Source organism: Hyaena hyaena, unplaced genomic scaffold, assembly GCF_003009895.1.
Source record: "Hyaena hyaena isolate Hyena2069 unplaced genomic scaffold, ASM300989v1 scaffold_257, whole genome shotgun sequence".
NCBI lineage: Eukaryota > Metazoa > Chordata > Mammalia > Carnivora > Hyaenidae > Hyaena > Hyaena hyaena.
Window position 1 is genome coordinate 371,218 of NW_024080889.1, and position 25,300 is coordinate 396,517.

General features: G+C 35.2%; 1 protein-coding gene across 4 annotated transcripts in view; it reads left to right on the plus strand.

Moving 5' to 3' along the window:
• FAF1 (Fas associated factor 1) overlaps positions 1–25,300 on the plus strand; it is a 451,681-nt gene that overhangs the window by 305,665 nt on the left and 120,716 nt on the right. For all 4 annotated transcript variants that reach the window (XM_039245398.1, XM_039245400.1, XM_039245401.1 and 1 more), the window contains 4 exons: positions 5,952–6,078; positions 6,992–7,055; positions 7,977–8,058; positions 23,238–23,392. In XM_039245398.1, the coding sequence (XP_039101329.1) occupies positions 5,952–6,078; positions 6,992–7,055; positions 7,977–8,058; positions 23,238–23,392 (428 nt within the window). The remainder of the gene's footprint in view (positions 1–5,951; positions 6,079–6,991; positions 7,056–7,976; positions 8,059–23,237; positions 23,393–25,300) is intronic.

The window sequence follows — 25,300 nt, forward strand, 5'->3', positions numbered from 1 at the left end:
AGGGTTTTCTCCTGCTACAAATACTACTGTACTGTTTTCTTGGGCCTCTAAAAATGTTAATTTCCTTTAAAAAGCCCATACCATATTATTCAGCATTTTATCTCCCTGATCCTCATGAAAGAAAACATAATATTGAGTTTCACTGTTTCACAGAAATTGCCAGAAGTAAGTTATTTCTTTATATATCAATAAATAATTTATTATTTTTATTATATATCAATAAATAATGTATTGATATATAAAGAAATAAATTAGTTCTTTGCTAAAGATAAATAAATTAAAAGATAAATAAAGATAAATAATTAAAAAGATAAATAAATAAAATAATTTCTTTCTTTCTTGAAGTGCCTGGGTAACTCAGTCACTTGAGCATCCAACTCTTGATTTCACTTCAGTTTGTACATTCACGCCCCACATCAGGCTCTGTGCTGACAGTGCATAGCCTGCTTGGGATTCTCTGTCTCCCTCTCTATCTTCCCCTCTCCCTCTTGTGCTTTCTGTCTCTCTCTCAAAAATGAATAAATAGGGGTGCCTGGGTGGCTCAGTCAGTTGAGCGTCCAACTTTGGCTCAGGTCATGATCTCACGGTCTGTGAGTTCAAGCCCCGCATCTGGCTCTGTGCTGACAGCTCAGAGCCTGGTGCCTACTTTGAATTCTGTGTCTCCCTCTCTCCTTGCACCTCCCCTGCTCACACTCTGTCTCCCTCAAAACTAAATTTAAAAAAAAAAAATTAAAAAAACAAAAATAAATTAAATAAACATTCAAAAAAGAAATATTTCTTTGTAGTGCTCAAGTATGTTTTTAATGCTAATGCAAGTTATCCTTTAATAGATAAATCCACTACCTTAAAATGTGGCCAATTAGCTCCACCCAAAATTTTTAATTATTCTGTGCTCCTAAGGTGACAGATAACCTGTTTCGCTTCATTTTCTTTCCTTCTCTCACTCTCACAATCATGTGTTATTTAGGCAGACCCTTCAGCAGAAAGAAGTCTGTGTCATATAGTAAGAAGTGTTTATGAAGCTAGCATACTGTTTAGGTTAGAGAAGGTAGAGTGGAGTTAGGAGGCTTTGCTAAACTAAAAGAATCACAGCCTTGGGAATATCTAAAAATATGATTATTTGGAATGAAACTATTATTTCTCCTTCCCTGGCTAACTGTAAATATCACCTTTTCAGGGGGCTGGTGAGAAATGGACAAGTGTGACTTGGGCTTCTATGCAGCCTTAGAATTATACAACTGAAAGGGATTTTTAAATTTGATTTCCAATCTTCTCTCCGTTCATCTCTCATTCATTTAAACATTTATTTAATGTCTTCTAGATGCCAAACATTAGGACCACAGTCTGTATGCTGAAAGAGCTCACTCAGAATATTCCCTCAAAATATACCTGTGTTTTATCTCCAGTAACAAAATTCTGTCTTCATGAGGCAACCAGTTCCATTATTGAGCAGCTCTGTCTGCTGCTATCTTCCTTATATTAAACTGGAACCTGTGTCCCTACAGCCTCCACCCAGTCGTTCTGCTTCTTTTTTTTTCCTGGTTTTAACCCTTTTCCTAAATGATTTCATGTTTCAGGACAGTTGTCCTTTTTCTGTTGACTGTCTTAAGCCTTGAGTTAGGAAGGAGATATTTGAGACCAGTAGTTAAACTTAACTTTTGAATTTTATGGATTATATTTATTTGTCCTCTAGATGGGGGAATTTTGTATTGTTGGAGGAGTCAATAGGATGTGGCATTGCACCATAGGCAGACAAGCTAAATAGTAGTCTGGTTCTTTCTGAATATTTTCATCTGAGCGCCTACCACAGATTCACTCTATACAAAATTGAACTTACCTTATCGCCCCAGAAACCTTTGTCCTCACCCATATTAATAATCATTGTCAACCCCAGCCAAAAACTGTTCATTCTAGTTGCTGAGAGACCTACTATTCTTTGAAACTGTCCCAAATAAACTAGTACATCATGATTTTTATGGCCCTTTCCTTTTGCCTATTCAAATAGGGATATTTTTATGTCAGCATCAAATTTATTACTCTTAATTTATTAGTTGAGAAATGTCTTGCTATCAGAGTTTATGTTCTACCGATTAGCTTGATTTTACCCTTACTTCTCTTTCCCACAAGAAAGGAGGAGCAAGGGGTCTCTCTTATATTTTTATCCTCTCCCTCTATTGGTTCCTTCTCTTTATCCTAAAAACATGTTCAGGTCTCCCCCCCCCCCCAAAATATATTCCTTCAGGCTTTAATCTTACTGGATGACTCTATTTCTTCATCCTCTTTTTGTTTAACTCACTACAATTTGGGCTTTTTTCTACCATGTGATTTAAATTGAATTTATAAGAGTTGGATAATCGTTTATATAAAATACCCTGCTATGCCGTCTCTTTTCATTTTCACAGCTGTCTTTGTGGATCAGTATTAGTCAGTCTGTAGTCGGGGTGCAAAGACACTTGTCCAATATCATACAGAAAATGGTAGAGCCAGGTATCTTGATTATAAATTCGAGGGGACCTGGGTGGCTCAGTCAGGTAAGCATCTGACTTCAGCTTAGGTCATGATCTCGCGGTTTGTGGGTTCAAGCCCCGCATCGGGCTCTGTGCTGACAGCTCAGAGCCTGGAGCCTACTTTGGATTCTGTGTCTCCTTCTTTCTCTGCCCCTCCCCTGCTCATGTTCTGTTTCTCTCTGTCTCTCAAAAAATGAATAAACATTTAAAAAATGATTATAAATTCAGGTTTCTTTGATATATTTTTTGTCATAATACCTAACTAGTAACTCTCTTCCTTGATTTTCATTCTCACTGAACCTGTTTATAGTTCTTGTCTCCATTGAAATTTTCTCAGATCTTGCTTCTAAGATTCACACTTTCTAATCTTTGACAACTAATCTCATCATCTCTTTTACTGTTTTTCCTTATTGAAATAAGGAATATATTCACCAATTGAAATAAGTATATATATTTACATATTTAAGTATATATCATAATTTTACATATAAATATACATATATTTAATTTTTTAAATGATTTATTTTTTGAGAGAGAGAGATAGAGTACAAATAGGGGGAGAGGCAAAGAGAGAGGGAGATACAGAATCTGAAGCAGGTCTGAGCTGTCAGCACAGAGCCCAATGCGGGGTTCAAGCTCACAAGCCGTGAGATCATGACCCGGGCCAAAGTTGAAGGCCTAACCAACTGACCCATCCAGGTTCCCCTACACACACACACACACACACACACTCACTCACACACACACAGCCATTAGAGTTGTTCCCTTGAACAGTCCTCTGCCTGAAAACCTATTGTGGTTTTTCTGTTGCCATCAGAGTAAGTCCAAATACCAATGCCAGTTTAAGAACTGCTGCAGTGTAGTTCATCGAAACTTTTTGCCCTTAGTGCCAGTCCATATTTTTCTCCCATACATGGGGTTGATGATTCAGTTTGCTTTCCTGAATTCTTTATTGATTTTCTAAATATCCAATTCCTTGCTTGAGTTTTTTATCTGCCTAGAGTACAACTTCCTCCCTACCAGTCTTCCATTAATACATACACTGTACAACATTGGTATCTCTTTTAAAAGTATGGGTTTAAAATTATCACTTGTGTGAAGCCTTGCACAGTGTTCTTCACTGGTGCTAGAGTAACTCTTCTATTAGCCCACGGCATTTGCTTGTGCTTTTATTGTGTCTCTTACCACACCAAAAAGGACATATCTGCAATTAAATTATATCTTTGTATAAGTAGTTGCTGAAAGGCACATCTGCTTCAGTTATAAGCTTGCTTTAGTGCCAAGTATGTATAAGTCTAAATTTTGTCTCAGACACTTTGGTTCTTTCTCCTCTAGGAAGTTTGCTCTGATTTTTTCCCATTCTCAGTGTATTAAATGCTCTCCTCTGAACTTACCTGTCACAAAACTTATCATTAGATATTATAATTTCTGTATATATTACGTAGTGTTCCTTAAGAGAGTATAGACTACCTTGCACACAGGTTCAGGCAGTGTGACATTTACTAGGGCTTTGTAAATGTTTTTAAATAATAATGGGAATAAATGAATGCCAATAAACAGCCAAAATAGAATCACAAATTTTTTTAGCTGCTTTTCAAATTCTGAATAAATAACTTCTCTAGATTCAAAGAATTTTAAGGCTGCCATGACTCAACCAAGAGATTATGTATTCTCATCAGCAAACATTAATGAAAAAAAAGATTGTTTATCTCATTTTTTAGAAAAAGCTTTTCCTAACCTGTTAGATGACTGATAAGAAAATGTGAAGAGATTGGGAGTTCCTTATACATAATTAAGTAGCTCATTCTTGCAGATACTTCAATAATTCATATTTGAAATATACTTTTTTCAACAAAATTGGCTTTTTAGATAACTCCCTTTGAAGATGTAGTCGTTGTAGGATTTTGCTTTCCGGGTCTTAAGAGACTTGGGAATTCTACACTTTTGAAGACAAAATGAGTAATGTGTTAGTTACATAGGCACAAAATTAAAATAACTCTCCTAGTATGATGTAAAGTCCTGTTGTTATGGAAAGGGGCTATTATTTGATTGAGAACTGGATTGGGAGAAGGGGTTCAGATGTAGGGGAGCTGTTAGACTTGCTAGATCAGTAGTTTTAAAGATTGTTACATAGTGTTCTGAGATCCTTTGGAGGTACCCCCGCTATCAAAAGGATATGAGAAAGAAAAGGCCAAGGCCAGGAGCATTAGGCTCCCCATTTCCCTCTCCCTGCATCAGCCAGAGTGGCCTTACTTTTGTCTATGGTACGCATTGTAATTTTGCATAATAATATTTTGCCATGGGGCCAGGAGAATGAGGTAACTCTGTGAAAAGAAATTTGAAAAACATTGATGAGAGAGATCTTTAAAATCCCTTCTAGCTTTAAAATCTGTGATTTTATGACTGGCTAAACTCTAACATCCCTCTGGCCAAGTTTTATGAGTCTTTGATTCTAAGTTTCCCTTAATGCTTTTCTGACAAATATTTATCTCTAAGTTGGGCTCTTCTGCATAGACCAGAATCAAATAGTTTCCCCATTTTCATAGTTTAAGTACATAGTGCCATATTTTAAAAGATAGAAATTTCATTTATTAGTCTTTGTAGACTCTGTATATTGAACCTAGTATAGACAGGCATTTCTCCAGATACCTTGCTGGGACCCTCTTCTCATCCAAGCCATAAATATTTGTCAATATGCACAGTTTGGATGTTTTAGATTTCAGTATTTTTGAAATTCTTTTCTTACCTAGAGATTAACAGCCTACTGTATTTTTTGAAGCTGATGTTTTTAATTGTAATACTTTAAATCTCAATGGATATTGCTGAAAACAAAATAAACAGCATATTTATCAGTGCCCAGCATGTAGTAAATGAACATTTATTGAACAGTACATATCATATTTAATAGCCTGTACTTCATAAAGATCTTTTATATATAGTGTATTTCATGTTATCTCTAATAACACTGAGGCAAGTGTACCATTTTTCACTAATGAGAAGTTTGAGAACCAAACTTCCTTACTGTTAAGGAAGTGGCAGTTTAAAATAGAGATAACTGTGAGCTTTTTAAAAGACTCATATAGCTTGCATTGTCTCTGACCTCTCTGATTGTACCCATCTCCTCATTTATTGAGTAAATATTCATTGAGGACTTAATTGTGTACTATGTGCTGGGGATAAAACAGACAAAAATCCCTGTCTTCATTGAGTTTGTAAGCATCCTTCATTTTCCCTCAGGTTCCAACCTTTAGTCTAGGAGTATCACAGCAAGTTTAGAAATATGTAAGCCTTAAAATGAAAAATATTAAGCTTTCCTCTAGCAAATGCCTTCTTATATAATAAAACTATTATAACACTAATATTCTATTGTGGTTACATAACTTATGTGTTATAATTTAATTTCCTAAAGTCAATTTAAAGCTAATCAGGACTTTTCTCAAATAGCAAAGCACCGATGTTCATATGGTTAGTGATAGTGATGGAGATGACTTTGAAGATGCTTCCGAATTTGGGGTGGATGATGGAGAAGTATTCGGCATGGCATCATCTGCCCTGAGAAAATCTCCAATGAGTGAGTATTAATAGCTCTTTGGGTCCAGCATTATAATTCTACTTTCTACTGCAGAAACTTAGGAAGAACAATGAACTTAAAAATCTCTTAACTGACTTTTATTTTATTAAGCTCAACAATTTCCAGTGCTTTAGTAAAATTCATTAAAAATGCAAGGGAATGTATAGGGAATTTATAGATTTGTTTCACGTATATAATTAGTTATGAGTCTGTCTCTACTTTAAACCTAGACTAGGCTGATAAACAAATAGCTATACTTATGTGACTTGACCTGTTTCCCCACATCTTATTAGAGGTATCAGTTTTAAGAGTAGTATTACCTTTTCCATTCACCGGTACCACCTTTCAAAGGAAAAAATGTAAACTAAATGGGCCATCTTCTGTTTCACCTTACAAATATATACTGTAGAATCACAAGTGGTACTATATGCAAAATTACCACTAAAATAAATCCTTAAATGCATCATTTACTCAGTGAAATTAGGGAACTCCCTTGAGCAGAAATAGATGTGATATTTACTTAAAATTGATCATCTTCCTTATAAATAAGATATTAAAAATAACTTGAGATCCTTTTTATGTAATTTAATCACAAGATATTATTTTAAGAAAACATTAAAATCCAAATGATCCAAATGATGACTGGCACATATTTGAAATGCTTAGGATTGTGTCAGTTGGTTTTCCAAAATTTATGAGCTTGGAATTTCTTTAAGGTTCTATAAAATCTTCTAATGTATGTCAAGTTAAAATGTCTCCTCAGATATATCACAGAAGCTAAAACTTAATTTTATTTCCTCTTTATTGATTAAATATATTTCTTATATGTGGGATTAGATGTTATGTGGTTTGTTTTTTTGTGTCTATTTGTTTTGTTTTTTTGTTTTTGTTTTTTCTTTTGTTTGTTTTTTAGTGCCAGAAAATGCAGAAAATGAAGGAGATGCCTTATTACAATTTACAGCAGAGTTTTCTTCAAGGTAGGTTTTGGACATTAACTGTATAAAATTGATGTTCTTTTAATGTTATGTGATTTTTCTGGAGCAGTTTTAATCATAGATTGTCTTTAAATTTTCTGCAAAGTATTCAAATATTCAAAGTTTGGTTTCACTAGTAAGCCACTTAGGCCACTTCAGAAATGCATTCATCTTATATCTATGTAGAAGCAAAATAAGTGGATCACAAAATAAGTGGATCAAATTGATATATTGACTATATTCCCAAAAGGACTAGGTTATAGAATACTAATTTTTAGTATATCATAGGGTAAAAAAAATATCCTTTAAAATAGTGTTAAGCTTTAAAATAATTTAAAATTTTTAAATGTAAGTGAATTTTTCTTTTAATTTTTGTTTTGGAACTGTTTAACATTTCTTTTTTTAAGAGTCTACTATAAAATGTTTTCATATGCGTTTGCGATTCTTGTAAGGTGGTTAAGTAAAGATTTAAATATTTAACCCTAAATTTTTGTGTAAATGATATTTCTCTCTAGTTCTGTTTTCTAATGTAATGTCATTTGGAAATTTGCAAGATATTATTTTTTTCCCTCTCTGTTGGACTTCCAGGGTAAATGAATTAAAATAGAAACTTAAGGCTTCTGTAAGGAAAAATCTTATGAAAGTGGATAACCAGGAATTGCTACTTATAAATGGCATAGTTTTGTAGCACTTATTAAATCCATTTGCTAGATGTAGTTAAAATTCCAGTATTCTAATATTATCAGCATAGGCCAAAAAGAATTCTAAGAACTAGTGAAGCTTTTAAAGAAATGGTTTAATGTTCGATCTGTACTTAAGAGACATTAGTCCCAACATTTACTTAGAAGATGCTGGTTAAACTTGTGAAACTTACTAGGTAAATTTGAAATGTATTTTAATTAATAGACATAATTTTTCCTATAGATATGGTGACTGCCATCCTGTATTTTTTATTGGCTCATTAGAAGCTGCTTTTCAAGAGGCCTTCTATGTGAAAGCCCGAGATGTAAGTGCAATCTTAAACCTTTTCTGATTAAAAAGTGCATCCCAAAGGTTTACCACCAGGCCTCAGGCAATGCTTAATGTTTTCTGTGTTTTTCAGATTGAAGACTTGATTTTGTTTGTGGTTCATCTACCAGCCTAGTCATCACCAAGATGCCTATTTCAGAGGGGCAGTAATATAATAGTGTATAGATGGCTTTGTCAAGCTCTGGTACAGGAGTTTTTTTGTAGGGGGTAAGGTGGACATGCTTAGAAGGAACCAGGCTACACGTGTATGTTTTTTTTCAGTTACCTCATTGACAGGTACTTGCTAAAAGAGGTGTCCTTCAGTCTTTTCCCAAAATAATTTCATCTAATAATATATATCTAATAACTGCAGTATTTTTTTCCCAAAAGTCACTTTAGACACAAAAATATAAAAATGGGCTTTGTGATCTTGAAATCAGGTAGATTGACATTTATGACACGAATTCAGAATGACAGTTTCAGCAAGAAGATTCTATGCACTCTATTTATATGTTGATATAGCAGTGAAGACCTCAGTTATCTGGCTCCTACCTATTTGCACGGCTTCAGCTCTTCCCATTCCCTGCCTTACAGTGAATAAATTTAGTAATAATGTTCCGTTTGTGTTTCCCCATAGTCTTGCTCTTTGTTCATGCTTTTCAGCTGTAAGGAATGCCGTCATTCTGCCTTTACCTGGTTGACTCCTACTCTTCCTCTAAGACTTAGTTGTTCCTATTGTCGCTATTGCAGCCACTTTAGTACTTTGTAAGGAAGCCCTCTGCTCATCTTATTGTTACATTTAACACATTGTTTATAATTATTCTCTGTATATGTCTCTCCAAAGACTTGATTTTCTTTTTGGCAATGACTGTGTACCTACATCCCTATACATAGTAAACACTCTGTTTACTGAATGAAGGAAAAAAGAGAACGGAAGGAAGAAATAGTGTGGAGTGGAGGGAAAGTTACTGGAATTAAAGAGGGCAAAAAACTTTGAGACTAGAGTGTAAGAATTCCTCCAAAATTTCTGAAATGTATGTTTGGACATCAAGGAAAATTTCATCTTAAATTTTTAAAACGGACAATAATTACTGCTCAAACTTAGAGCAGTCAATGATAGTTTAATGAAGTGGAGTATGAAACAGAAACTGTACTTTACCCTAAGAGTAGTGGAATAACCTGTTATAAAGGCTTTTTTAAACATCTATTTTTTGGGATGCCTGGGTGGCTCAATCAGTTAAGTGTCCGACTTCAGCTCAGGTCATGATCTCATGGTTCATGGGTTCAAGCCCTGCATCGGGCTCTGTGCTAACAGCTCAGAGCCTGGAACCTGTTTCAGATTTTGTATCTCCCTCTCTCTCTGACCCTCCTCTGCTCATGCTGTCTCTCTCTCAGAAATAAATAAAACATTAAAAAAAATTTTTTTAATGTAAAAAATAAACATCTATTTTTAACTATTATATTTATAGTAAATGGATGTTATTTTTGAGGAAATAAATATTTACAATAATACATATTTATAATAGTCTCCATAAATACAGGTTTATGGAAAATACTGAAAAGGAAAAAGGAAATATTCTAACATAGATTAAGTTTTCTTTATGATATATATTATTTTCATTTTTAATATATTTTTATCAGTCATTTTGTGCATATTTAATATTGAGTCATGTTATAATCTTGTTAAAATAGCTTATTTTCACCTTTTAGTAACATACCATTTACTTAATTATTTTATAATATTTTAACTCTTTATTAAAACAATTTCTTAATACCAAAAAAGTAAAAAGAATAGTAGGATAAACACCCAAATCCCCTATACTTAGATTTAATAATAAATGTTGCCATATTTGCTTCTTCCATGTATAGAAATCCCAAAGTTTCAATGGAGATATAAGCCTTAATAACTTCATTTTTTTTTTTAATGTTTATTTTTGAGAGAGAGAGACAGACAGAGCACAAACAGGGGAGGGCCAGAGAGAGGGAGACACAGCAATCAAAGCAGGCTCTAGGCTCTGAGCTGTCAGCACAGAGCCCAATGCAGGGCTCGAACCCACAAACAGTGAGATCATGACCTGAACTGAAGTCGGATGCTAAACCAACTGAGCCACCCAGGTGCCACAGCCTTAAAAACTTCAAAACTCTAACTGCCACTTATAAAAGAACAGCATTTGAAACGTAATTTTTCACATTTTTATACTTATTTAGGTTTGTGATTTTGATGAATAAATTTTTATGATAAATTTTTGTTTTAGTTCTTTTCTGATTGAAAATGGCAAACATTGATTAGAACAGATATAAATGTACATTTTATTATTAGAAATATACAAAAACAAACAAATATAAAAGAATTTAAAGTTTCATATGATTTTTTTAAGTTTGTGACAGTTAAACTTCTGAAATAATTAAACTGCATGAAGCATTTAGGATACCCTTGTATATTCATTATTTTTGATTAAACCATTTCAAATTAAATTACAGACATCATATCTTATACCTAAAAACATCTATATATATTGTCCAAAAAATAATTATATTCTCCTATATAATCATAATACCATTATCACATGTAACAAAATTAACAGTAATTTCCTAATACCATCTAATATCCAGTGAACATTCAAACTTTACCCGCTGTCCCCAAAATGTCCTTATAACTGTTTTTTTTAAACCACAATCTACTCAAGGATTACAAATAGATTTGGTTGTTAGATTTCTTAAATCCCTTTTAGACAAGCACCCCCTCACCCCTGATAACATTTGCTTTGTGAAGAAATCATGCTAGATGACTTAGAGAATGTTCCAAATTCTGGATTTGTATAATTGCTTCCTTGAGTCATTATTTAACTTGTTCCTCTATTCCTGTATTTCCTGAGAAATGGATACTAGGTCTCAAAACTTTGTTAGATTCAGGTCAAACTTTTCTGGCAAGAATGCTTTGTAAGTAATGCTGAATATTTTATTAAACAGGAATCTAATGGTTATAGAGTCTCTCGTTGTATGACCATGTTATTGTATTTAAATAATCACTTATTATTGGACCTAAATATGGCTGAAAGTAGTTGAAGTAACTGGAAAATATTAGGGCCTTTTATAACGTAAAAACTGTAGTTCCCAAAATAGACATAAATATACAGTATATAATAGATTTTTTTAAAAAACTAAGTGTCATATATAATAAATTCGCATTTAGATTCTTTCAGACTGATTATTCAGAGGAACACCACTCTTATTAACTTCTATATGTCTAATGAAAACTAATGATTGTTTGCTCTTGGTGTTTTAACAAATGAAAATCATTGGTTCGTGAAATTAAATGTTTTGTTTCATATTAGAGTCATACCAAAATCCACTGACCTCTTTGGACTCCTAAACTGTCTTTATCTCTTCCCCCTCATCCAACACTTTCTGTCTTCATTTCTCTTTTCCAAGTTAATAAACAATAGTTTATGCATTGTTATTACATTACTGTAAACTTATTTAAAATTCACCCACATAATGGATAATTTATTCAGAATTAAATCTAAGCAGATACATTTATTATGGTCATCAGCCAAGTTATATATATCTACTTTTAATTAGAACTGGGTCAGCATAGAAATAGTACTGCTACTACAGATTTATATGGTACTGTATGATTTATAGAATATCTTTCCTATTCATATCTCACTTGAAAACAAATTTTTAATGTTTTATTTATTTTTGAGAGAGAGAGAGAGACAGTGTGAGCAGGGGAGGGTCCGAGAAAGAGGGAAACACAGAATCTGAAGACAGGCTCTAGGCTCTGAGCTGTCAGCACAGAATCCGACGCAGCACTCAAATCCACGAGCTGTGAGATCATGACCTGAGCCGAAGTCAGACGCTCAAACGACTGAGCCACCCTGGCACCCCTACATATCTCATTTGAATCCCACAACAAACCAGTGAGATAGGAACATACAAGATCAGTATTCCCAATGTAGAGATGAGAAGGCTCAGAAACGCAATACAGTTTAACCAAAGCACATCAGTAGTAAGTACTGGAGGCCAAATAAAAGCTCAGGTTCTAACACAGGTGAGTGTTATTTACATCATAACACTATATTTCAGTTTTCAATAATAACTACTATACTACAGGATTCAGCTATCAAAGTTCATGTCTCCTTTTCAGATCTTCCATTTGAGAGTTAAAACAAATCTTTTTCAATATTATTTTATACAACTTGTGAATGAATCATTTTTAAGAAAACAGTTGGCCGATGCTCACATATTTTAAAAGCAAGTATGACAGATACTGTGGCATTCTTACTAAATTTCTTTCATCTTAAATATCACATGTTTAATTTAAACTGTGGGAGGCACATTAATTTTACCAGGGCAACAGATGAGCCTCAAGTACCAGCATTCTTCACTTGAAGTGAGAAATTGAGTTCCAAGAGTAAATAAAAACAAGATTGAAGGTTTAAATCCTCTGCTAGGCTTTTTGAACTTATATACTCATTAAATGTTTATTGGAGTGGTGGGATTACAAAGGATTTGGGGAGCTTCATCAACTGGTATATAGTTAATCACTAAGTAAAACACTACATTTGATAAAGTGTTTCTCACGATGCCACATTCAATCCATCTTAATGAAAACTGCTTCAAACTGATTTCGTTTGAGAGTACTTGATGAAGAGAGTGCCTATGGTTTTTTCTGCCTTTTTCATGAGGAATTTAAAACACTGTCCAAAGCAAAGCTCCAACTTCAGTAAGATAGGTATTCTAAGATCTTGTGTTTAGGTTGTGACAGAGACAGACTGCTGGCAACAGGTTCATTAATTTTACGACCTCCTCCTATGCCCTTAACTATTAGAGATGTTCACGCACTTGAGGGCTGTAAATATTTATCACATGCCTACTAAGGACCTGGACTGTAGAGCTTTCCTACCCTTGAGATGCTCGCAGTTTAATGGGGAGGATCATGTAAACATCCATATAGTATATTTATTGACTAAAGCTTTTATTATCTTTAGATAAGTGAGAGCCAATGGTTAATCACCTTAATTAAGGTTGCAGAAGACTTACCACTGGCCACACCACAATTCCCTAGGAGTTTCTTTTTTTCTTTTTCTTTTTTTATTTTTGAGAGAGAGAGACAGAGACAGAGTGCAAGCAGGGAAGGGGCAGAGAGAGAGAGGGAAACACGGAATCTGATCAGGCTCCAGGCTCTCAGCTGTCAGCACAGAGCTCGACATGGGGCTTGAACTCTTGAACTGCAAGATCATGACCTGATCCAAAATCAAGAGTCAGATGTGTAATTGAGCCACCCAGGATCCCCTCCCTTGGAGTTTCTTAAAGATGGTTCTTTTTCTCCTTATTGCCTCCCTACCTCTCATTCCTGCTACCTCTAAATTCTGTACAAAACAAAAAGTGCCCTAGAGAGTGATTAGACATTTGTAATAACTAAAAATCAACAGCAATAAAAATCTCAGTGCCAGGGTTTATCTCCCACATGGATTGTTCCTTTCCTAGCATCCCCTTGGGAGACTGGGCTTTGATATCAATAATCCTGTTATACCGCCGTTTCCATATATTACACATAAATTAAGGAGACCAGTGCTCTGTTCTTAATTTTCCACTTAGTTACGCTGTAGCCCCAAACAAGTAATCAGCTTATTTCTTATCTGGGGAAAAAACCAAAAGGGAGATGATGATACAGTTGTTTTGAGGATTAAATAGGATGTCATCCTTAAATGCACCATGGCCAAAGTGCTGTGAAGCAGTTCGGGACAAATATGAGAAATGTTTGTAAAATAACAAAACTGACTTATTCATACAATTTATGAACTAATTCTAAGAATAATTCCAGAAAGGAATTTTGAGAACCCCTATGGGTGTTTACAGCACTAAAATAACTGCTTGGCTTCAACAATGTTTGTTATCAAGCTTTATTATATTACTTTTAAAAATCAGCCTATTTTAAAGTAATGCTGTTTCTACTTCATGTTAAAAGAAATGTAAATACCATCACTGATCAGTATGTTTTAAGAAAAATAACTTCTTCACAAATCTCAAGCCACAGCTGTAGTTGGTGAGTTCCTACCCCTCCATTATCCAGAAAAAACAGGAAAACAAACTTATTTGTGGTTTAGAAAATATGCTCAGTCTGTTCATCTTGTCTTTGTTTTCTTTTCAATTTAAATTCCTTAAAGGCAGACATTGTCTTTAGAGTAATTTTCTATGACAGCTATGACAGCATCCTGCACATGTGTGAGATAAGAACTATGATGTTAATATAACTTTGCGAAGTATGTTTTCATTGTTGTAAAGAAAAAAAAAGAAAGAAAATAATACAGGTACATTTAAAGTACAAAAACAAGTTACCACATAATTTGAAACCTGAAAATAATCACTATTAAATGTTATTTTTATCATTAAATGTGTTTAATTAATTTTTATCATTAATTTATCATTAAATGTGATTTTTTTTTTTTTAAGAGAGAGAGCACACAAACTGGGGAGAAGGGCACAGGGAGAGGGGGAGAATCTTAAGCAGGCTTCATGTTCAGTGAGTAGCCTGACTCAGGGCTTGATCCCACAACCCTGGAATCATGACCTGAGCTGAATCCAAGAGTCGGACGCTCAACTGACTGAGCCCCCAGGCACCCCTTAAATGTGATTTTTTAAAAAATCCCCAAATATGTATATCAAGAAAAGTGTTGATATGTTTTATATAAATGAAGCCATACTAAATATGTTGTTCTGTAATTAGATGTTTCCACAAAGTATCTTTCATAATATAAGAAATACAAATTAAAACTACACTGATACATCATTTTCATATATCATAATAGCAAATTTTTTTCTGCATATATACCCAAGCATAGAGAAGTAAGATAACTACAAGGATATTTATTATAGCATTATTTATAATAGCAAATAATTGGAAATATCTTAAATTTCATACAGTGGAATACTATGTGACCATTAACAGTGAAGTCACTTTATATATATTTATGTGGAATGATGTTCAGGATACTTTGTGAAGGGAGAAATGTGTGATGCATAAAAGCATGTATAGTATATTTCCTTTTGTGCTGTAAAGATTATGTGTGTACGTAGATAGACTATTAGACACGCACACATCAACCACTTATTATGACTTTAACCTTCCTGGGTCTCAACTATATGTAATATGGCACACCTGGCATTTCAGATAGACGTACACTTCACTATTACAAATCCCCATAGGCTATCCTCTCTGGATTCAATGGACTGGACTACATGCTAACAGTGAAGGCTCTCCCTGACCTTTGTGTGAAGTCTAGACTAGCAACCTCCATGTCTTCTTTTGCCTTCATGCCTATTTGGCCTTCTGAAAACAGGATCCTCTCCTCTCTTCTCACTAACCAGATGCACAAGATGGAGCTTTCTAAAGGACCAGTTAGGTCCTTCACATTAGGCCAATGTTGGTTACAATCCCTTAAAATATAATTCAGGGCCCACTGGAGTCTGTGAGAGTCTTTCTGATGGGCCACGAACTAATCATAAATGGATATCTTTTCTTTAGATCAGTGTGGAGCCTGCTTGGGATTTTCTCTGTCTCCCTCTCTGCCCCACCCCACTCACATATGCACACACTCTCTCTCTCACTTTCTCTCTCTCTCTCTCTCTCAAACTAAATAAACTTTAAAAAAGCTACTACAATTCCATATGCCTAATCTTAGCTTGTTTTTATAATTTACATTGTTCCACTGTGAAATCTCCCAGATAGTACTTGACATTGGTAAAAAGTTACTGAATATGTATACCCACAAATCATTAGAATTCTTGTGATTTTTCAGCAAGAATGCATTATTATCAACATACTTTAAATTAAAAATTACTGTTAATTTATCTTCAATTCATTGTTGCTGTGATTCCCCCACCCCCGGAGTGTGGAAATGATGTGATAGATAAGCTATGGATTCTTTTTCCTTAGTGGCCTAAAAGTGGGAAAAAGAAATGTTTGTGTACCATTGCCTTTCAAAGTGTGTACTTTACATTCATTCACATTCATACTGTTATGCCTGTTAACTGACAGGTTAACTACAGGTAGTGTTATTCCTTTCAGAAGAGAAGATGATAAAATCCTGCCTGCACTTTTATGAGGCTGCTTTTCCAGTCCTTGGTACTGCTTCTAGCTGGAAAACCAGTGAGATGAGGTCTTTGCTCTGGTCTGAAACTGCCTACTTTCTTGCCTCCATATTCCCTCTCCCAGGCTCCCGAAAGAACTCTACAGTTTGCAATAACAGCTAATCACTTGAGCTTTAATTTCCTTATTTGTAAAACCTTTAGTCACATGGTGGCCTTCCCCAAAAATATTTTATGACTTGAATATTACAGTCTGGACAGTGAAAACTGATAAAGCTCTGTCCCAACTAACATTGGTCAGCTTATTTTATGAAGAGAGTTTGATTTTACTTTAGGCTTTTTTCTTTGTTTGACCTGTGACTTTCTTATGAGAAGGCTCCATGCATGAGGCTCAAGTACATTTGTGTTCTCAAGATTTCAGAGTGCTATCCCAATATCTGCTTCAGGAAGTGAGAGGAAAAAGACATCATCTTAGCAGCACCTCACATTCAGTATCTGGCTGTTTCCTTTTGGAACCTTTCCAATTGGTTGCTGCTTGTTGGTCCCTGAACTTAGTTTTGGGAACCAAAAAATGGAAAGTGTCATGATTTTTTCCACAAATCAGTCTAAACTGATTCTTCATTCTTTAAAAGTTATTAGCTTGAAAGTTCTTTAAAGGGGTGCCTGGGTGGCTCAGTCAGTTGAGCTTCCGACTTCAACACAGGTCATGATCTCACGGTTCGTGGGTTCGAGCCCTGCGTTGGGTCTCTTTGCTGACAGCTAGCTCAGGGCCCGGAGCCTGCTTCACATTCTGTATCTCCCTCCCTCTCTGACCCTCCCCTGCTCACACTGTCTGTCTCTCTCTCTCTCTCTCAGAAATAAATAAAAACATTTAAAAAAATTTTTTTAATATTAGGCTACTAACATTACTGGGCCTTTTACCAAACTTTTCTCTTTTTCTTCTTTTCATTCTTATTTTCCTTACTATCTATCACCCAAATTTAAGAATTAGCTCAGGTATTCCCTTTATAACGAAGTAGCCAATCAAAGTTTATGTTTAGACCCTAGGACTGCCTCTATTATAGGACTCATATTACCACTGCCGTCTAAACAGAGTGTTGAACTTCTGACCTCCAGAGCTATATGGCACCCACCCAAAGCACAAAAAAGTAGCTTTCCCAAGGTCTCATAATCAGGAGGTGACAAAGAAGGAATTTGAACCAGATGACATGGCTTCATGCTGCCCTGCCTCTGTTCTCACCTGTACTTATCTTGAGTTGCAGTTGGATCCTGGGCTGGATCTATGAACATTCATATACAGGAATAGTATTATAGAAGTAGGCAGTGACTGGAATGATCCTAATTGGAACCTAGATTTAAAACAGCAAATAAAACATCTACAAAGGACATTTTGAGGTTCTCAGGGAAATTTGAATATGGACTGTATGTATTAGATGAAATTGTAACAATATTAAATGTCTAGAGTGTGATAAAAATATGGTCATGTAGGGGCGCCTGGGTGGCTTAGTCGGTTAAGCGTCCGACTTTCGCTTAGGTCATGATCTCGCGGTTCGTGGGTTCGAGCCCCGCATCGGGCTCTGTGCTGACTGCCAGCTCAGAGCCTGGAGCCTGTTTCAGTCTGGGACTCCCTCTCTCTCTGACCCTCCCCTGCTCACGCTGTCTGTCTCTCTCTCTCTCTCTCCCTCCTAGAAATAAAAATAAAACATTAAAAAAAAAATTAAAAAAAAAAAAAAATATGGTCATGTAAGGGAATGACCTTGTTTCTTAGGAGACAGACACTGAAGTATTCGGGGTGGAGGTGTCAAGATGTGTGCAACTAAACAGTATACTTTACTAAACAGCAACTTTAAACGTTTCAGGGAAGGAAGCATACAATGAATGATAGAGCAAATATGGCAAAGTGTTAATAATTGATAAATCTAAGTGAAGGATTAGTGCTTATCTTTGTATCAATAAACCATTCCCAAACTTAAAACCAAAAAGAGTAACAGTGATGGTGATTCTTATGGGGATGAAAATCATGATAGAAAAGAAGGAACCAGAAATAAAGTCAGGTTCCAATTTACATAAAAGAAATTATTTTATTTTTAATGTGTTTTAATTCTTATACAGAAAAATCTATGAACTACCATTTATAAAAATTATATCAACTTTAAAACTATTAAACACACAGACTATGGATTTTCTAGTGCTCAGAAAGAAACTAGGAAACTTCTTTTCAGTCCATCAGCAAATATTTTCTGACTATCTCCTCTATGCCTGGCTTATTTTGAGACATAGCCAGCTCATTTCTTCCAGCTCTAATGTTCTATGGTTCTGTAATGCTAAGTGTCTAAATCCAATGGCTCCTGTAGCTCAAGGCCACATCACATTGGTTGCTGTCAGCCTGGCATTTCCTAAACACCAACTTAGTACCTTAGCTCTTGGATTTTAATTTGAAGATTAGTGAGGTCCTGAAGGCAGGGACACAATTTAGCATCCAAACACTATTGCTAGTAAGAGAAATGGAGGAGCTTCATGATCTTTTTAGCTACATTTTCTTGGCTATCATTTCTTTTGAAATTGCTTTCAAATCCTTTACTTTGCATGGGTAATTCTGGAGTCTTCATCTTAACAACTACATTTCATTCAGCTCTTACTTTGGGTCAGGTGTTGTAAAGAGGCACTATATGCACTTTATCCACAGTCTTTGGAATGAACACCCATCTTGCTTCATGGTCACACAGATGGTAAGTGCAAAACTGGATTTAGCCTAGGGCTTTTTTACCTTTACACTATGTTACCAAAACCTGGATCACAAAGAGGGAGTCTGAGGAGAGTGTAGCTGGGCTGCTTGCCATTGTCTCCCAGACTTACACCCTCTGTGCCAAATTAAAAATACAAATAAAATGTAGTTTCTTTAATGTCCCATTCTTATCACTTATCTTATGATACTGCTTCCCCATATTTTTGCTTCCCCATACACTGAAACCCCCCTCAACTCTTTGAAGACAAGGGAACTTTGTTTTATTCATCTTTATATTCTCAATGCCTAACACATAGGCACTCCGTAAATGTTATTGAACTGAATTATTAATGGGCCAAAGGGAAAAATGGTTATAGTAATGGAAAACAAAACATTTTCTCATGCTTTTTCAATGTACTAGATGCCCTTTCTTCACAAAAGCAGTTTTCTGATGTGCTGAATGCAGTTCTCACTGTTTAGACCTGTGTTTAATTGAGCTCAATAAAATAATCAGAAATCTGTGTTTGGGGCTCATTTAGCTGTGCCTATACTTTAATCAAAGATTTATGTAGCCCATATTTAGTAGCATTTGCATATTATTAAGAGTTTTCTATTTTGTTTATTATTTCTGTCAAATAGCAGAAGAAAAATTTTTGTTGAAAGGGTATTATGTTAGAAAAGATCATCTTAAGATTATTCAGTTTCCCTTTTCAAAGCTACTATGGGTGCCACCCCCCTCCCCCCACCGCCTGAAGATTCTCTTCTGATTACTCTTTTTATCATCTCCTTTCTCACAGTTTAGAGCTTAAAGTGAGAATTTTTTTTTAAAGTGTGTTTTCCTGGCATCTCATGTTTAACAGTGTCAGGGGTTTGTGTCCCTGGAACGAAAACTGTTTCTCCAGAGCCTTTTTTCTCTCAGCTTCCAGTGAAAAGAGGGGCGAGGCGAGCCAGTCGCTTACCACAAAGCAATGCCACCACAAAGGAAAGATTAAGGGTTTAGAGAGAGGTCAATGTGGGTTTTTCTCTAACTAAACACTTTCCTAAAGTTTCCTTGTGGAAAAATAATGAAGTCATCTCAGAGTTTTTAAAGAATTTTTATTTCTTTTTCACCGTCTGCATTCGCTTGTCTTCTCAGCATGGATGTTTAATCTTCCTAGGCTTTGTGAATTGGCCCAAATGAATAAGTAGTGAGCTGTCTCTCTAGGAGCTAGAGGCTTATTCTAAGGGCCTAATCACTGAGTAAACACATCTTTGCCCTCCCTCTCACAACTGCGATATAATAGTCGAGATTCTAGCACAGTAACCTGGATATTGCAGGGACCAATGCTTTGAAATGCAGAATGGTTGATCCTCCAAAACAGACAGTGCCTGATCTTCGCCTGCCTCTTTCTTCTATTTTAAATTAAATATTGCCAAAGAGATGGTGTTTTATTGCTTGATATTGTGCATTAGTGCCCTGGATTTCCAAGTTTAGTTTCAGTCAACACTGTCGGCTGCACTTATAGGGAACTCTGCATGTTGGGTTTCTTTAGTAGCCTCTTCGGCACATGTGTGTTTGGTTTGGAAGAGCATTTAAATTAAATCAGTGAGATAGCAATGTAAATTGCTAATCTCTTTCCCAAAGTCTAAATGTTCCATTGCAGCGTTCTTGAGAGAAATGGGCATTTTAAAGATTTAGCCATTGCCATTGTTTGGTTAGAAATACGCTGGTTTAAGAGTGGACAGCTCTCTTGTTCCCAGTGTCTCATTAAATGTAGTTGCTGAGATACGATCAAGCAGAATTAGAGGTTGACATCCCTCTGTCTATTTAGCAAGAGAGCTCCTAAGAAGAAGAGTTCTGAATTTGTTAGTGCTGCCAGGTTCACGTTCCTTTTCCTAAAGCAGTAGATTTCTAGATTCTTTTGCTGAGAGTGGTTTGGCATTGCTGCTGCCATTTGGTGTGTTTGTTTGTTTGTTTGTTTGTTTGTTTGTTTTTGCCACAGGGTTGATAATCAGCATTCAAGTTTCTTTCATCAAACATGCTGAGACCCATGCTAGCTTTAGGGATGCAAAGACTGAAAGAGACCTAGTCCTCAACCCTTGAGAGACTTTGGCTAGAGGGGAAACTGGTAAATAATGATAATACTAATGGAAAGAGATGGAGGCCCAGAAAAGGAAGCTGTTAACTCTGCCTGAGGGAATCAGGGAAGGTTTCATAGAGGCCTTTGCTTTGAGCCCTAAAGGATGAATAGGAATTTACCAGACAAGTATCTCTCCAACTGTTTATCTGATTACAAACTTTCCAGAAGCCAGCTACTGCTACCTGCAGACACAACATGAATGAAGAAACCTAGAGTCTGTCTTGTTCACCATTTTATCAGCATTGCCTCCTACTGGGCCTGACACAGTATTTCAACAAATGCTTGTTGAATGAATGATTAAATTAATTGACCCATGGAAACAGCTATAGTTGGAGTAACTGAGCTACTTATACTCAGGAATTCTGTCCTTATTCCCATTACATGTTGTCTTTGAGGCCCGGGAAGCACTGACGTATGAGCTGGGGCCAATCTGGCATCTTCATATTCTATGAACACTCCAAGCCTTGACTACAATGTGGTTGATTTTCCTGCTACTGCTGTAGTATCAAAGAAAGAATCTCAGGCTTAGAGTCCATCCATTTGGCTTCTAGTCCCAGATGGACTACTTACTTACTAGTTGTGGTAGAACTTAGGACAGGTCTTCTTTCTAAACCTCAGTTTTCTTATCTGTTAATAAATTTTAAGAATACTATTTTAAGGTATATTCTGGGTATTAAAGTAGATAAAGGGTGTGTATCTAAAGTAGATAAAGGGTGCCTCCTAGTCGTAGAAGATGCTTTTAGAATCTTAATCTACCTGTGTACCTCTGGTTACCCTCCCCAAGTACAAAATTTACCTTTGAAGGAAATATTTTAATGATTACATTATTATTATTTAGATTATTTGGATTATTTAATAGAATAATTCCAAGCATCAAATTTCAATATCCTTTCATCAGTATGAGCCTTACATTTTTCTGTAAATGTCTTCCCTTTTTTGGAATCCCACGCAGCATGTTTTTCTTTATTATCATCTCATCCTTATTTAATAGGAAGGGAAAGACCCTAAGCTTCCTTAAAGTTTTCCTTTGCCAGAATTTCACAGATTGGTTTGTATATTGTCTCCACTATAATTTTTTTCTTTCTTTTTTTTTTTAAATATTTTTATTTATTTCTAAGAGAGAGAGAGAGAGAGAGAGAGACAGCGTGAGCAGGGGAGGGTCAGAGAGAGAGGGAGTCACAGACTGAAACAGGCTCCAGGCTCCGAGCCTGCAGTCAGCACAGAGCCCGACGCGGGCCTCGAACCCACGAACCGCGAGATCATGACCTAAGCGAAAGTCGGACGCTTAACCAACTAAGCCACCCAGGTGCCCCCATAATTTTTTTTTCTATATCCTGGCAGGTGACTATTTTTAAACTCACCTCTTCCACAATGTAGCACCAAGTAGTTAGTCAATAACAATTTAGGCTCTTTAATCATCATCGTGGGGGATGTTGTTAAAGCTGACATGTTGCAAATTATGTTGCTCAATTTCAGTTTTTAGTTTCAGTTATTTTATTGACTATCCATCTGTGACAGAGGACGCTTTTAAGAGAGCTAATGTTATTTCTTGATAGCAAGTTTTATCAAGCAAAGGGGAAAGATTCAATTCACCATATGACGAACCACAGCGGATATTTTCTGAAATATAGACTAGAGAGAATTAATGTGAACAATTTTCTACCATCCTTCCAGGGGCAGTTAGATGTTACATGCTTTTACATAAGGACTTTAATATGAGAACACATCAAGGGCTTTGAAATTACTTGTGAAAGTAAAACATAACTTCATTTTAGACCTTTTCCTTTCAAGTAGATGAGACTTACAAAAAATACATAAGAGAGAATTTGGAAATCAGTTCATCTTAATCAGTATTTTTTTCTCTGTACATAGTTGGATAGTTCAAAATTAATTTTCCCTTTATAAAGTGTGTTTTGATAGGAAGAATTATACAATCCATTTTATTTAAAGAAAATACAATTCTATTGCATATTCGGCTACAGAAGGGCTTGCACATATTAACAGGAGTCTGTGACAGCAGTCTATAAAACAATATAATCATCCTAGCCTCTTTAGAGTAGCAAAATTTATTCATATTAGTGAATGCTTTAGGAACTCTAAGTGTCAGGTGCTCTTTTAGGGAGTAGCATTTAATTTTTGTCTTTGCTGTTTATATTTACCAATTATGCCTTTCCAAAATTCAAGAACTCTTACATTAGTGAATATTTTAATTCATCCATCTTTTCTCCTTATTTTCAGAGAAAGCTTCTTGCTATCTACCTCCACCATGATGAAAGTGTATTAACCAACGTGTTCTGCTCACAAATGCTTTGTGCTGAATCTATTGTCTCTTATCTGAGTCAAAATTTTATAACCTGGGCTTGGGATCTGACAAAGGACGCCAACAGAGCAAGGTAATACTGTTGTTCACAAGTTATAAGTGGGGCTTCTATTTAAAAAAAAAAAAAAAAAAAGCTAACCATTGTATTTGGTTTCTTATCATCATAAACATTTTCGTCTTCAGCGTTAAATCCCCTACCATTACATTTAATTAGATAAAAGGTATTTTTTATAGCCAACATGCAGTTATTTACAATTGTGAAAATACATCTCAATTTATAAAATCCAAGAATGACCTGAAAGTCAAAACCAAAATACATTGTTTTCATCTTTTTGCAGTAAACCCACTACAGTACATTTCCGTGTACTAGATATTCTTGGGTTCTCATATGTTGTGGAATATTTAGAGAAACTGTATTTTTAATAATGTTCAGAAAAAGCAGTGCAAGTCTATCATATAATCTTAGTAGTAGGTTTATTTTTTAATAATTCCAGTGAAGAAGGCAAGACATTCTGGACTAGACCGTGGAGTTGGTAATAGCTTAACTCTAGCATATACTAATTGATCTAATCGCTTTATTGCACACATTCTTTTGCACACATCCATATTCTCAGTAGGAAAAAAATCCCTTTCCTAGCTGTCAGGATAAATTTACTTAATTTGTTAATCTTAATATATATAAGTGATGAATAATTCTTCATATTTTGTCTATTTGAGTTTCTCATCTGAAATATATTTCATCATGTTTAATTACACATGTGGCCATAACAATCAGTGATGCTACTTTGGGTGTGTTTAACACAGTCATAATCACAGACTGTTGGTTTATGAACAGGGAGATTAAATTAATTCATATCAAGGCAAGTCTATAGTTATCTAATTTAAATGATTATAGGACAATTAGAAATTATCTGATTTGGTTTTTCATTATTATTTTATAGCTCACTGAATTTTTGCTTATCATTTAGACTTTGTTTTATGTAATCTAAACCTGAAAAGAAGGATGATTCTTTCCTTAAGTGTGAAGCAAAAGAATGTTGAAGCAATTTCTTCATCTAATACTTCATTTCTTTAAGCAAATGGTTAGGAAATTTCACAGGATGACTTCCTTCTGCATTGGAAATGTTCCCTGTTATACATAAATAAAGAACCTTTAGCACCTGTATTTGTTTAAATTAAATCAGGTTATTATTCACACTCAGTTAAAGGTGATGAAAAGCAGTGCCAAAAACAGATAAAAATGCAGCATCGAAGGTCTTTCATGAGGCAAAATACATAGACTGGAGACTTGGCTAAATCTTTTGCCATTCACTGGCAGTAAGGAATCTCCTCCTTTCCTTTTATCCACAACTTGCTGGAGAAGGAAACACTATTTCTAAACCATCTGTAGTGGCTAAGTTCAGCAGGCTACCTGCTGTTATTTTGTTCTATCCTCCATTTAATTCCTTAGTTCCTTTTATTTTACAATGACAAAAAATTGCAGTGTAGTTTCTTTTGAAAAACAGTGTTTGAGGGGTTTTTTTTATGACTGGCAATCAACAGCCATGTAATTGCTTTGTTATGTTTTACTAAAGAAGTCTGTTAAGTAGCACAACTTTGATACACTAGTAATAAGAGTTTGCAGGTTACAGAGACACCTGTGGTGACCAAAGCGACAGAAGCTGCTTATTAGAAAGAGCCAGTACAGCTGTGTCCTATTAACTCCTTATGACACTTTTTTTAAAACACAAAATAAAGGCCTTGTTTAAGGCTTTAGAGCTATTTCTCAGTGAATTGTAGGACTGACTGTGAGGTATGATAGGATATTTCAATCTACATTTTTAAAAAAATATGGCATCTCATTATTATTATTACATTCATGAAAATGAAAAGAAGTGATATTAAAGACTGAAAATGGAAACATCTAGGAATTTGCTTTAATAAATATTTTTGGAGGAACAAGAAACAGGGCCAATGGGGCAAAAGAGAATTAACCATTTCT